At 40.1% G+C, this 13,950-nt stretch overlaps 1 protein-coding gene across 8 annotated transcripts in view; it reads right to left on the bottom strand.

The window, feature by feature from the left end:
• The window catches only part of LOC104612053 (chloride channel protein CLC-d-like), an 82,153-nt gene that overhangs the window by 24,609 nt on the left and 43,594 nt on the right, over window positions 1-13,950 (bottom strand). For all 8 annotated transcript variants that reach the window (XM_088903364.1, XM_088903363.1, XM_088903362.1 and 5 more), the window contains exons 12-13: window positions 9,509-9,568; window positions 9,243-9,317 (exon numbers count right to left, since the gene is read on the bottom strand). In XM_088903364.1, the coding sequence (XP_088759490.1) occupies window positions 9,243-9,317; window positions 9,509-9,568 (135 nt within the window). The remainder of the gene's footprint in view (window positions 1-9,242; window positions 9,318-9,508; window positions 9,569-13,950) is intronic.

The following is a 13,950-nucleotide window of genomic DNA, read 5'->3' as shown; positions in this document are numbered from 1 at the left end:
CAATACATGCTGAGATGTCCATGTGGGACGTTTTTGGGGCGCATTCTGTGGGGGGCAGATGTGAACTCATCTGACGGTACAACAGGCTCAGAGGGAACATTTAGATGTTGCAACATTCTTGTTAGGACTGAGATCGGAGCTTGAACTTGTGAGAGCTCAGATTTTGAGAAATAGTGATCTTCCTTCCCTTTCCGAGTTGCTTTCTAATATCTGTAGGACATGCCAACCCCACAATGATCATTTTGTTACTTCAAAGAAATTTGCCTTAGTGACAACTAGAGATGGTGGTGGAAGGGGTGGAAGGGGGAGAGGTACTTTTAGAGGTGCCAGTCATGGTTAAAGAGGTGGTTGTGGTGGAAGTAAGGAAGGAAGAGGTGGTGGAAGAAATAATGGGGGTCGTGGTACTGTGAGATAGTGCACACATAGAGGTATAAAACGGGTCATGCTGGCCCATAGGCCGGCCCGGGCTATGCCTCCCTTCCCTGGGATGTTTTGGGGGGTCGGCCTAGCGTGGCCCAGAGCCCGAGCCCACGCTGGCCCATGCCGGGCCGGGCCGGGCTGGTCCATGGGCTGAGCCTTGGGCCAGGCCGGGCCATGGACTAGGCCAATGTTATTTATTTAAAAAAATTGAATAAAAAACTTAAAATTTTAATTTTATATGGATTTTGATGTATACAATTGCTTATATATATAATAATTAAATAAAATAGTGTATGTTGTGAATCTTATTTATTGGTTCTGTGTTAGTATGCTGTTAGTATGTTGTTTGGTTCTGTGTTAGTATGTTGTCAGCCTAGTCTATCTAGGTGCTGACAGCTAGCTTCTTTTTTTTTCTTGTTAGTTGTTTGTTATTAGGAACTGCCAGGGGCATTCTTGTAACTTCAGTTCTTATTACATTAAGTGAATATAAATAAGAAGCTGGGAACGACCAGCCTAGAGTTTTTGAGTCTCAATCGACTCTCTCTTCTCTTCTCCTCTTTCTTCTCTTCTCTCTCTCGTCTCTCTCAGGAAGGAACACATGGTATCAGAGCAATAATTCTGGACTCGAAAATTGTTTTTTCTCATCTGAATCTCAGTTTTTTTTTTTGTTCTTTTGATCTCTTGGACGTGGAAGACCAAGAATTCTATCGGACTGTTCAGAGTTCCTGTGGCTGTTGTTTTTTAGGTTCCTCCGTGGTCGTAACACCAAGGAAACCCTAACAGAAGGAGGGCGATGCTGGAATGACTCTCCTCTCTTAGTTCGATGCAGTGAAAAATATTTTTCTGGGTTTGCACCTTCTTACAGGTGCTGGACAGGGGTGTGTCCCCTTTTTTTCTCTGTGGTCTATGCTGCGAAGGGCTGAGAAGGCCTTGGTTTTGAGGTTTACACCTTCGTACCGGCGCTGGACAGGGGTATGTTTTTTTTTTTTTCTCATGTGCTGTGGTTGAACTGTTAGTAGTTTCTTTTTTTTAATGACTGCTTGTGGCCGAAATCTTGCTGTTAGTAGACTATCTTCAGTAGCCTGTTAGTAGACTAGTTGCTGGACTAATTTATGGGCAATTCTAAGGGCCGAACTATTGCTGAACTGATTTCAGCAGTATCTTTCTCCTTCCGGAAGTGGAAATTCTTGGGAGTTTAGCATTCTGTTTGTGTGGAATCTGCTCTGGTATATATTTGTGACCCTTTTTTTTCCAATGGCAAACTATGATTCAGCATCATCTAGAGTTACACCAACTCGTAGTACACCTGGTATGGGGGGTGAAAACATGATATTTCCCATGCCAATTACCCCTTTAAATGGCCTGAACTACCTGGAGTGGGATAAAAGTGTGAAACTTTATGTAACAACAAGGGGAAAAGCTGGTTACATAAATGGCAAAGTGGAAGAACCCAAGTGTGAGACAGCTAAACATGATAGGTGGGACCAAGAAAACAGTATGGTGATGTCTTGGCTCCTTGCAGCCATGGAACCCGATGTGAAGAAGAACTTTATGTGGGCAGACACTGCGAGTGAGATTTGGGAACAGGCCAAAACCACCTATTCTGAGCAAAGGCATTATGCCAAGATTTACCAGTTGCAAGCTGAATCCTCAACTTGTAAATAGGGAAATCGTAGTTTGTCTACCTATTATTCAGCCCTTACTTCCGTATGGAAAGAATTGGATCATTATCAGGCTATAGAGTAGAAACATGATGATGATGATGCTAAGGCCTACAGGAAGCTGGTTTCTCAACAGCGTGTGTTTGCCTTCTTGTTGGGACTGAACCCTGCCTATGAACCCTTGAGAGTTCAGATCTTAAGAAGCAAAGAGTTGTCGTCGGTTCAAGAGGTATATGCCCTTGTTCAATCTGAAGAAAGTAGGCAGAGTGTGATGGTTACAACTGAGGGGGAGCAACAGGTAGCATTGGCTGCAACGAGTAATAACAATATAGGGAAGAAAAGTGACTCCAAGAAGGCTGATGATAAAGACAAGTTGTTCTGTACCCACTGTCAGCGCTCACGACATACACGTGACACATGTTGGGAAATTCACTGGAAGCCCAAGTGGGCAGTGAAGAACCAAGAACAGGGTACAGTGCAAGGTCAGAAGAAGATGAATACAGCACAAAATGTAGCACATGTGGCAACACAAGATACTCAGGTTGCTGGTACTACCCGGGACCACTTTACTAATTCTGACCCCAAGGAAGATATCATGAATTCCTTCAGAGATCACTTAGAGTCATATGGTAGGGCTTTGCGACAAATGGATACTTCAGTCACTGGTACACCTACTTCATTTGCATCTACATCAGGTAATGCGGCTTCTGCATTCCATGTCACTTCTCTCTCTCGTCTCTCTCAGGAACATAGTGTAATAAAATTGAAAAAATTGTTTATTTTAGTGGAAATCTGCTGAATATAAAAGAAAAGTAGTTTCTTGAAGAGAGAAGGAAGAAAGAAGGAGAAGAAGAGAAGAGAAGTTGGAAAGAAAAGAGAGCAATAATCTGGCCGCTCCCTTCACTTGTTATTTATACTAAAATAATAAAACAGTACAAAGACAACTATGCCCTTATAGGGCGGCAAAACATAAAAGAACATATATAACACTCAAAAACAAAATAAAATTTGGACTCACATAACTATTGTGGTCCCCACCACCTATCTAACAACTAACATAAAACATCTACTCAGAAAAACATCATAAAACTAATTAATCTTCAACACTCCCCCTCAAGTTAGGAGTAAATGTCACACATTCCCAACTTGCGTAGATCATGCTCAAGCTTGTTCTTTGCCACCCCTTTAATGAGAACATCAGCCAGCTGCAACTCTGAAGAGACATAAGGCAAACAAACTTCTCCGGTTGTTTCCCTTTCTCTTATAAAGTGCCTATCAACTTCAATGTGTTTTGTCCTATCATGCTGAATTAGATTGTGGGCAATATTGATTGCAACCTGATTGTCACAGTATAACATCACAGGTTCCTCTGCTTTCACCCCAATCTCACTCAAAAGAGATCTAACCCAGATAAGTTCTGAGACACCATGAGCCATGGATCTATACTCAGCCTCTACACTTGACCTTGCCACAACCGCTTGCTTCTTACTCTTCCAGGAGATCAAGTTTCCACCAACAAAGATACACACTCCTGATGTAGACCTCCTGTCATCTAAGCATCCTGCCCAGTCTACATCTGTATAGGATTCTAGCTTCAAATTCCCATGATTTGAGAAAAGAATGCCTCTGCCTGGGTGCTTTTTCATATATGCAAGTAATCTCAATCGCTTCCCAGTGTTGAACCCAAGGTGCATGCATGTACTGACTCACAAACTGACAGAATAAGAAATACCTGGTCGTGTCATACACAAATACAACAGTCGGCCCACCATTCTTTGATATCTCCCCACATCCTTTACCAACTCACCATCCACACCATTAATTCTGTGATTTGGATCAATAGGAGTGTTTGCTGGTTTGGTCCCCATCTTCCCAGTCTCCCGTAGTAGGTCAAGCACATATTTTCTCTGTGAAATGAAGAATGCTTGGACCTTGCAACTTCAATCCCTAAGAAGTATTTGAGCTCACCAAGATCTTTGATCTCAAATTCTTGCTGCAATGATTTTTTGAGATCATCAATCTCCTCCATATCATTTCCTGTCACCACTACATCATCCACATACACAATCAGAATTGACACCAGAGCATCTCTCCTCTTTACAAAGAGGGTGTGATCAGACTGTGTCTATGTGTATCCAAAACGGATGAGTGCCCCTTTGAACCTATCAAACCAACCCCTAGGTCACTGTTTCAGTCCATACAGAGATTTTCTCAGTCCCCACACCTTTCCTTTACCAACATTTTCATAAAAGCCTGTTGAAATGTCCATATATACCTTCTCCTGTAAATCACCATCAAGGAAAGCATTTTTTACATCAAGTTGGAACAAGGGCCATGAATAGGTAGCTGCTAGAGATAAAAGGATATAAACTAAACTCATCTTAGCTACTGGTGCAAATGTTTCTAGATAATCAACACCATAGGTTTGAGTATACCCTTTTGCTACCAACCTTGCCTTGTACCTCTCTATCTTGTCATCGGCCTTATACTTCACTTTGAATACCCATCTACATCCAACTGTCTCCATGTCTGGGGGGAGATCAACTATTTCCCAAGTTTGGTTTTTGATCAAAGCATCCATCTCATCTTGCATGGCTGTTTTCCACTCAGGTTTGGAGAGAGCCTCAGTAACATTCATGGGTATAGACACAGAATCCAAGGAAAAAAGAAAAGCACGGTAGGAGAGTGATGGCACTATAAGAAAGATGGTGTGAAATGCAGTGAGTTGTACACTTTCTCTTCTCCTTACGAAGTGCATTGGGAAGATCAAGGTCAATGGGATCAGCTGCAACAATGGTGTTAGGGACAGAAACATTATCATAAAAAAACATAACAGGCTCAGGTTCAAGAGGAATACCTGGAACTGTATCTGCCGAATCAGGAGTTTCAAAAGGACTGACAGAGAGTGGTGTGGGTTGAGGATGTGTGGAGTCAAACATCATCTGCCGGCACTGATATTTCTGTGAGGTTGCCTGTAGTGGCTTAGGTAATGAAACTGGAGGTGCAGGTGCTGGCTGAACTGATGTAGATGTTGGCTGAACTGATGGAGGCACCACAGAAACAGGAAGAAGAACAGATTGTGAGTTCTCCACCCCAAAACTCTCCCCCTGAGGAGAACCACTCGAGAAGAAGAATGTGGATTCAAAGAAGGTAACATCCATAGTGACAAATCTGCTCCTCGACACTGGGCCATAACAGCAATACCCCTTTTGGTTCTGAGCATACCAAAGAAAAACACATTTCTTGGTCTTAGGATCCAATTTCTTGCGATGAGGGCCAAGAATGTGAATAAAAGAAACACAACTAAAAACCCTCAGAGGTATATGAAATTTCTCTCCATCTGGAAAAGAAGGCTAAATGGCACCTTAAACCCCAAAGTCGATGAAGGAACATGGTTAATCAAATGCACGGCTGTAAGAACCACATCTCCCCAGAACTGCACAGGAACTGAAGCACACACCATAAGACTCCTTGCCACCTCCACAGTGTGTCTGTTTTTTCCCTCAGCAACTCCATTCTGTTGCCGTGTATATGCACAACTGCTCTGATAAACTACACCATGTTCTAAGAGATACGTGGTCAAGTCCTTCTCAAAGTCACTCTGGCATTAACAACTTTGGGAAAAGACATTTCAAAGAACTAAAAGAAAGATGTCCCAAGTGATTGTGCCAAAGCATAATCTATTTCACTGACTCTGACCCACTACTACTGTTGCTTCTAACATGATGACCCTAATGTCTCGGAATCTCATCTAGAAGGTAGACTCCATTCACCTCACGACCACTCCCAATCATCTTCTTTGACTCTAGATCCTGCAAAACAGAATTACCAGGAAGGAAGGTCATGGAACAATTCAAATTTTGTCAAAGAACTAACAGACAGTAGGTTGGTATGAAGTCTAGGGACATATAAAACAAAAGATAGAGTTATATCATTGGTCACTCTAACTGTCCCCTTCCCAGCAATGGGCATATGTGAACCATCTGCTGTAGAGACTCTGTCACTACCAGAGCACAACTGATAGGAACTGAAAATGGTAGGGGCATTAGTCATATGCTCAGATGCTCTTGAGTCTATAATCCAGGGAGGTCCCTCCTAATCTGAAGTGGATGCAAGATTTGCAGTTGCATATGAACTACCTGTATGTGCAAAGGAAGTGGTGTAGTTGGCTCCAGCATTCTTTTGTCCATCTGGAAGGCTAGAGCTAGGTGAATCTTTCTTACTCATAAGCTGTCCAAACCTCTCCAATTCTGTTCTCACTGCTGCTGCTACTACAATGGATTCCCAATCAGTTTGGGAAAGAGGGGCTGAAGAGTCTCCTGTAGTGGCTACATTTGCATTTCCCTTCTTGTTTCTTATCCGAGCAGGCATAAGATTTGGATGAAGCTTCCAACAAGTGTCCCTGGTATGATTAGGCTTCTTGCAATAATCACACACCAAGTCCTTCTTATCTTCCCTTCTAGTCTCACTACTCCCCCTGCATCCATTCGGCTTAGGTTTTGTTGTACCAACCATAGCCGACCGGTCAATCCTAGGCTGTCTTAGCATTACGTTCCTCTTACTCTCCTCTCCAGAGACAAAGGCATAGGCCTGAGAGAGTGTCACACCCTCCTATAAAGAATATCCTGCCTAGCAATGTCAAATTCAGGGTTCAGCCCTGCCAAGAACTCAAAAACCCTATTCCTCTCTACCAGTCTGTGATAAGTTGTTGCATCATTTACACTTTCCCATACCACAGTTTCTAAGTGATCTATTTCCTACCATAGGGTTTTCAGCATGGAGAAATACACAGCAAGAGGTTTTTCTCCCTATTTCATACTTATCACCTGATTTCTTAATTGATAAGCTCTGGCTTCATTTTGCTACTGAGAGTAGGTTTCAGTCACTCCATACCAAATCTCCTTAGCAGTATTAGCCTATAGGAAATTTTTTGCAATATGAGGTAACATAGAATTACACAGCCAGGACATTACCATGTAATTCTCCTGCACCCATCGGGAAGAGTTTGTAATAGGTTTCTTCTCCTCCCCAGTGAGATACCCTAATTTTCCACGAGCACCAATAGCCAACTTAGTTGTTTGTGTCCACTCCAAATAATTTGTACCATCAAGTTTTACTATAGTAATGATCCCAAACCCAAAAATATCACTACTACCTCCAACACCTAGTCCCACAGTAACAATAGATTTCATCCCGGTATTCCAACTCTCCATCTTACTTCAAACAGTTCAACAGTAAGGAAAAAATAGATTGGAGACCTTCAAAAAATAATTTAATATCACACACACATAAACCAACCCTTCCGGAAGAAGAAAACCCTAGCTGGAGGGAAATCTCTCTCCTCCTCACGTCTCCCAATAGAGAGAAAAGTGAACCGATCACTACGAGAGGCCTAGAAAATTCCAGAAACCAAACCGCCCTCTTCAGAAAATCAAAAGAAAACTAACAATACCTAGGCACCCAAGATCAGATAAAAAACAAAGAGTCCAACTTTTCTGGGACTCTTCCCCGTACTCCAGTTCTTCCTGATTTTGATGCCAAACAGTAGATCACCTTCCTGATGACTAGATCCCACAAAAAACTCCAAGAACTGGGCAATCTATAGCAGATCGATCAGCCCTTTACTACTTCATGCAGTCGGCTTATCTAGGGCTGCATGAGAATGCTTCAAGAAACCCTAGCCGATGCTCTAATACCAAGTAGAAATCTGTTGTATTAAAAAATATAAAAGAAAAGTAGTTTCTTGAAGAGAGAAGGAGAAGAAGAGAAGAAGAGAAGTTGGAAAGAAAAGAGAGCAATAATCTGGCCGCCCCCTTCACTTATTATTTATACTAAAATAATAGAACAATACAAAGACAACTATGCCCTTATAGGGCGGCAAAACATAAAACAGCATATACAACACTCAAAAACATAATAAAATTTGGACTCACATAACTACTGTGGTCCCCACCTCCTATCTAACAACTAACATAAAACATGTACTCAGAAAAACATCATAAAACTAATTAATCTTCAACAATTTTATTAATATATTACATACTATATATTATTTATATAGTTATAATTTATATAATATCTTATATATTGTATATATATGTGGGTCGTGCTAGCCTGCGGGCCACGGGTGGCATGACACAACAGTGCAAGCTGTGCCGGCTTGGCCCACTAACCTGAAACCCCAAGCCCGGCATGGCCTATCTTCCCATACAATCGTGCTGGGCCACAGCACGGCCCATGGATCACCGGGCCAGACCGGGCCCACTCAAAATCGTGCCAGGCCATGGGCAGCACGGCCTGATTTACGCCTCTATGCACACATCTTCCTTCTATGACTTGCATGGTCGTCCATCTTCTTGGGAAAATCATGTTGTAGTTGAGGATGACACAAGTATGAATGATGCTACTGATGAGTTGCCTGTCTCAAGGATTAGTAAGAACAATGAGCTGGTCTCCATCACTCGTGAGGAATATGAGAGACTTCATCAAACCTATTCTTTGCCTTCCAAGTCCACTACTACCCTTGCTAAGTCAGGTACAACTTGTTTAGTTTCTAGATCTAACTATTCACCATGGATAATTGACCTTGGAGCTTCAGATCATATGATTGGAAAGTGTCCTTGGCAACCATCTCTAAGTCGGCTTCCCCTACACACCTAGGCTCGACAACTTCTTAAAATGAAACTTCTCATTGAAAAGTGTCCTTGCTAATATTGCTATTTAGTTCACAGATCTCCTAATCCATTGACTCCTCTGTTGTAGTGAATTATTGAAAATTGGATGTAACCTTGCTTTCTTTGGGGAATTTGATGCTTGGTATCCAGTATGGGCATGTTGTTTGGATGGATACAAAGATATGCTAACTCTATAGCTAGAGGAGTTAATTGGGAAAACTTATAGTGGAGGTCTACCCCAACCGAGGGTAGTGTCGGAGGGTGAGGGAGATTGTGTATTGAATATGACGCTTGTTTGGATAAAAAAACATCTCTGCCTAGTAAAATCTATACCTCCCATATCTCATCTCTTTACTTGCATGAACAAAGCTACTTGATCAGTTACAACAAAAAATGGTAGGTCTTGGTGCCTTCTTGGGAAAAATATAATAAATGATTTTTTTGGCAAAAGATTAACCCCAAAACAAAGTGTAGAAAAATGCATTACCAAAAAGGTTAGAAGGCTTTGTGCACTGTACTCGTGAAATGTCCTTGCACTAAATAAATTGCGTATGGCATCATCCTGCAACCATAAGCACTAATGTATCAAAAGAGTGAAATACACAAGGAAATAAGTATTAACTACAATACATGGCCAAGTGGTGTTCATTTCATCCAAAAAAGGAAAAAACAAAGGAAAACAGAAAGCAACAGAAAACAAACATCATAAAAGAAAAAGAACAATACAAGTTGAGAGAAAATCAAAATCCACACCTGAGTGTTGAAAAAAATAGTTGCCAAATCATTGTATTCACTATCCCTTTTGCAGTAAAACTGAAGATAACATTGAAAAATGTCAAGAACAACACTTCTATGCATAAACATTAAGAATGAGATTAGACCATAAAAAGTAGAGTTTAGTAACTTTATCACCACGGATCAACATGATAACTTGTAAAACTGAATTTCTAAATTTAACAAGGTTCAATGATCTCATGTATTCATGCTATGGAAATGTAGACAGTGCAATATTAATAATGTAGAACCAAAAATATAATAAGACGACCAAGTTAAGCACATAAAAATGTTGCTAGATCCAGAAGATAGTCAAGATATGACTTTTCCCAAATTAAAAAAAAAATGTATAATGGAAATTTCAATTAGCCAAGGTAAAGTGGTTTTTTGATAACTTATTTTTCGTTTCATTAAAAATTAAAAAAAAAAAACTAAGCTATACATTGTTATGATACAACATCAGAATCTAACACATATCATGTATGGGGAATCAGACTCAACAAAATTGAAAAGTAGGTCTTTGGAACTTAGTTGAAATGCTTTAATTTTTACAATTTATTTCTTAGAATATTTTTATTATATAACTAAAAAAAAGTGATAAAATAGAGAACAAATTAAACCTGTAAGTTTAAATCAATGAAAACAACTCTGAACAATTAAATAACTTATAATATTAAATTGGTAAAGTATTATGAACTTATAACAGATGTTAGGGGTGGTACCCTTACTGACTTATATATTAGGGTGTTTAAAAGAAAAGGAGATTTACAAGAATACCCTTGATTACAACTTAACAGGGAAAATACAATATAATTGGCCCACTAGCAGCCTAATAACAGTCCTAACAACACTCCCCTCAAGTTGGGCTGTATATATCCATCATTCCCAACTTGGTGCATATGTCAATATGTCGGGCACTTTAAAAACCCTTGGTGAAAATGTCACCTAACTGATCCACAAAATTTACATAAGGAATGCAGACTTCGCTGGCTTCAAGTTTCTCACGAATGAAATGTTCATCAACTTCGATATGTTTTGTTTTCTCATGCATCACAGAATTGTGGGCTATATTAATTGCTGCCTTGTTGTTACAATACAATGACATTGGGCTGTGGACTTTAACTCCCAACTCCTTTAACATATTCTTCAACCACAGCATTTCTGCAATTCTATGTGCAATGGCCCTATACTCAGCTTCTGCACTTGACCTAGTAACCACCATTTGTTTCTTACATAGTTTTCAAGGCGCCAATGCGAGGCAAGGTATCAGGGGGGCACCTTGTCACCTAGTCAGCTAGGTGGGCGCCTAGGCGATGGATTTTTTTATATAGAAAACATAGATCCTAGGGTAGTTCCCTAGGTACCATAGCCATATTTCCTTAATAATTATTCATAATTCTCATAAGAAAAGTATAGAGTTCATGTTAAAGTGTAGAAAATCAACATATTCATGAGAAGAAAAAAAAGAAGGTAAAGAAAATTCAAAAAATATAAGGGCTGAACCCTTATTTTTGTTATAGGAAAAGAAGAAAAGAAAAAGTAGTAGAAAATGTGCTGATTAGACAAAATTTTAAGTTCTTCCTTACTTGGTTCAGGTTTTAAAGTCTTTGAGGGTTCAATACAGCATTTAGCCATGTTTGTATTGATTAAATACTAACAAATAAGAAAATAATAAAAACAAATTAGTATATAAACATACAGTGAATATTTTAGTTTAATAGTGCCTATTTTATAATTATAATGTCAAAAAATAAAGAATAAAAAAGTATTTTACAAGACATAGTACAAAACTGCTTGGCGATTAAGCGAGGTGAGCCTCAAAAGACGCCTTGTCACCTAGGCATCTCCTAGGCGTCGCCTTGACAACTATGGGTTTTTACTTCTCCAAGTTACCAAATTACCCCCAACAAAGGTACAATAACCTGTGGTAGATCTGTCATCAACTGAGCTTGCCCAATCATCATAAATGAAGATTTTGGTTCAGTATTTATCAGTTCCCTCTCAAGTGGTTGATCCATTTTGGGCTAAGATTTTACATCTTGTGTTGCCCTAGGCTACTCTTTCAGCCCCTAATTTTTGGTGAAGATCTGATTTGTCTTTCTAGTGGTTTTGATCCCTTCTCTTGTTTGATTCATCTGAGAACTTTCCTTTTTTGGACTATCAAAGGTTTTATACTTATTTTCAGCCTTCCTATGATTGTTCTCTAAATTCTACCGCTTCCAATGGCTTCCAAAAGAGGTGATGTGCTTCCCATCAAGTTTGATGGCATTGATTATGCCTTATGGCAATTTCATTTTCAATTTTATGTTGAAGGGAAGGGTCTGGGGGTATATTTATTGAACCACCACTAAGCCTGAAGAAACAGATGTAAAGGGGCTGCAACCCTAGAGGATTAATAATGCTTAGATTGATTCCTGGATTCTCTGAATTCTCAATTCGGTTACAACAAAATTTTCCGTCTCTATGAAAGCAGTCTTGGGACAACCAAGAAGATTTATGATTATTTGAAATGTTAGGATCGACAATACAAGGGTAGTTAAGTCTTTTGCCTATCTAATTAAGGTTGAATAGTCTGTTTTGTCTGAGTTTAAGTTGTGTGTCCCATACTTAATGAGGGACAACATTGCCTTTTGTAATCCAACAAATAGAATACATATACAAAGTGGGTCGGCTGGGAGGAGAGACTTTTCTTCTCCTAGACCAAACCCTTTCAGACCTAGAACTAAACTAGGGTTAATCGATCTATTCACATGGTATCAGAGCTCTATAACAAGTTCAGATCTGCCCAGAATTTTTTATCACCAATTTATCTAGGGTTTTGCAGATTTCTCAAGAATTCCTTGGAGATTAAGGGAAGGGCTGCAAAGGAGTGATCGTTTTTTTTTTCTTAGGAGGCCTTCATGCCTCCAGTTTGTGGTGCGGTGGCTGTTTGTGGTGATTTATAGGAAGCTCTCTAATCGATGGTACGAAGAGAGCAGGTTCGGGTGGTGCAGTGTTCAGTTGAGTACAGGTCTGGTTTGTAGTGTGCAGTATAGGTGTTATAGTGTGATTTGATGGTTGATTGGCTGCAGATCCAGTACTAGGTGTGTGGTGTGCATTTAGAGGGTTTTGTGATGTTGAAAGTGGAGGATAACAAAGTGAATTAGCCATGTGAGTGAAGAAAAAAAAATTCAGATATGGGAGATAGTAGTGAACACAAGTCTAGTGTTATGGTTCCCCCTGATTACCTGAATGTTCAAATGACCTCTAACAAATTAAATGATGAGAACTATGTGCCATGGGCTAAATTTGTGGAAGTGTTTTTAAGAGCCAAGAAAAAAGGTGAAACATGTGAGAGGAGAAACCCTTTTCTGATTCTCTAGGGTTTAGTGATCAGGAATAGAAGGATGCACAGATTATGACCTGGTTGTGGAATAGCATGGAACCTAAAATTAGTGTGAATTTTATGTTCTCGGATAAAACTAAGGAAATCTGGGACCATGCTAAGAAACTCTATTCCGGCCAAGATAATACCACTAGAGTGTATCAACTTTACCAAGAGTACTTTAACCTGAAGCAGGGTAATCAAAGCTTGGAAGAATATTATGCAAGCATGAGAAACCTCCGTAATGAGCTTAATGTGTATCATTCTCTGATTCCGGATGTTCAAGTTTAGAAACAACAGCAAGAGAAACTTGATGTGACAAGGTTTCTAGTGGGTTTAAAGGCTGAATATGAACCTGTTCGAGCACAAATATTGGGTGGGTCTGCTCTCCCCTCTCTTGAGGAAGTGTTTGCTTGTCTTTGGAGGATTTCTATTGATCCTACAGAATCTTCCTCTCTCTTGGATGGGTCTGGTTTTGTGGTAACAAGAGGAGGAGGTCGTGGAAATAGAGGTGGTGGAGGTGGTTGTGGATTTCCAAGGAACAGAGGTGGTCCTATGTGTAACTGTACTGGTGGCTGTAGTGGAGGCTGAGAGTCAGGGGGAGTTTGTGGTAGAGGAAGAAGTATTGGACCTAAGAAATGCACATACTGTGGATTAAAGGGACATACTATTAATTTCTGTTATGATTTACATAGTCCACCCAACACTTGGGCTAATCATGTTGTGACTAGTAGCAGTGGTACAGTTAGTGAGAACCAGTAAACTGATCAGACACCCTCCACATCTATTAGTGCATCTGGGAAGGAAATGGCGAGTGTTCCCACGTGAGGTATATGAGAAGTTTCTCCAGACATCTTCTCAATAGAACACAACTACTCTTGCCTATTCAGATATGGCTTGCTTAGCTTCCAAATCCTCACACTGGATCATTGGCTTTGGAGCCTCAGATCATATGTCTGGGACACTAGATATGTTTTCTTCACTTTCTCCATCTTCTACTTCTCAAACAATTGCCCTTGCTAATGGTTCTACCTCTCCCATCCGCAGTGTTGGTGAT

The sequence above is a fragment of the Nelumbo nucifera genome, chromosome 4, assembly GCF_055504915.1.
Source record: "Nelumbo nucifera cultivar China Antique chromosome 4, China Antique-T2T, whole genome shotgun sequence".
Taxonomy (NCBI): domain Eukaryota; kingdom Viridiplantae; phylum Streptophyta; class Magnoliopsida; order Proteales; family Nelumbonaceae; genus Nelumbo; species Nelumbo nucifera.
This window is presented reverse-complemented; position numbering and strand designations above follow the sequence as displayed.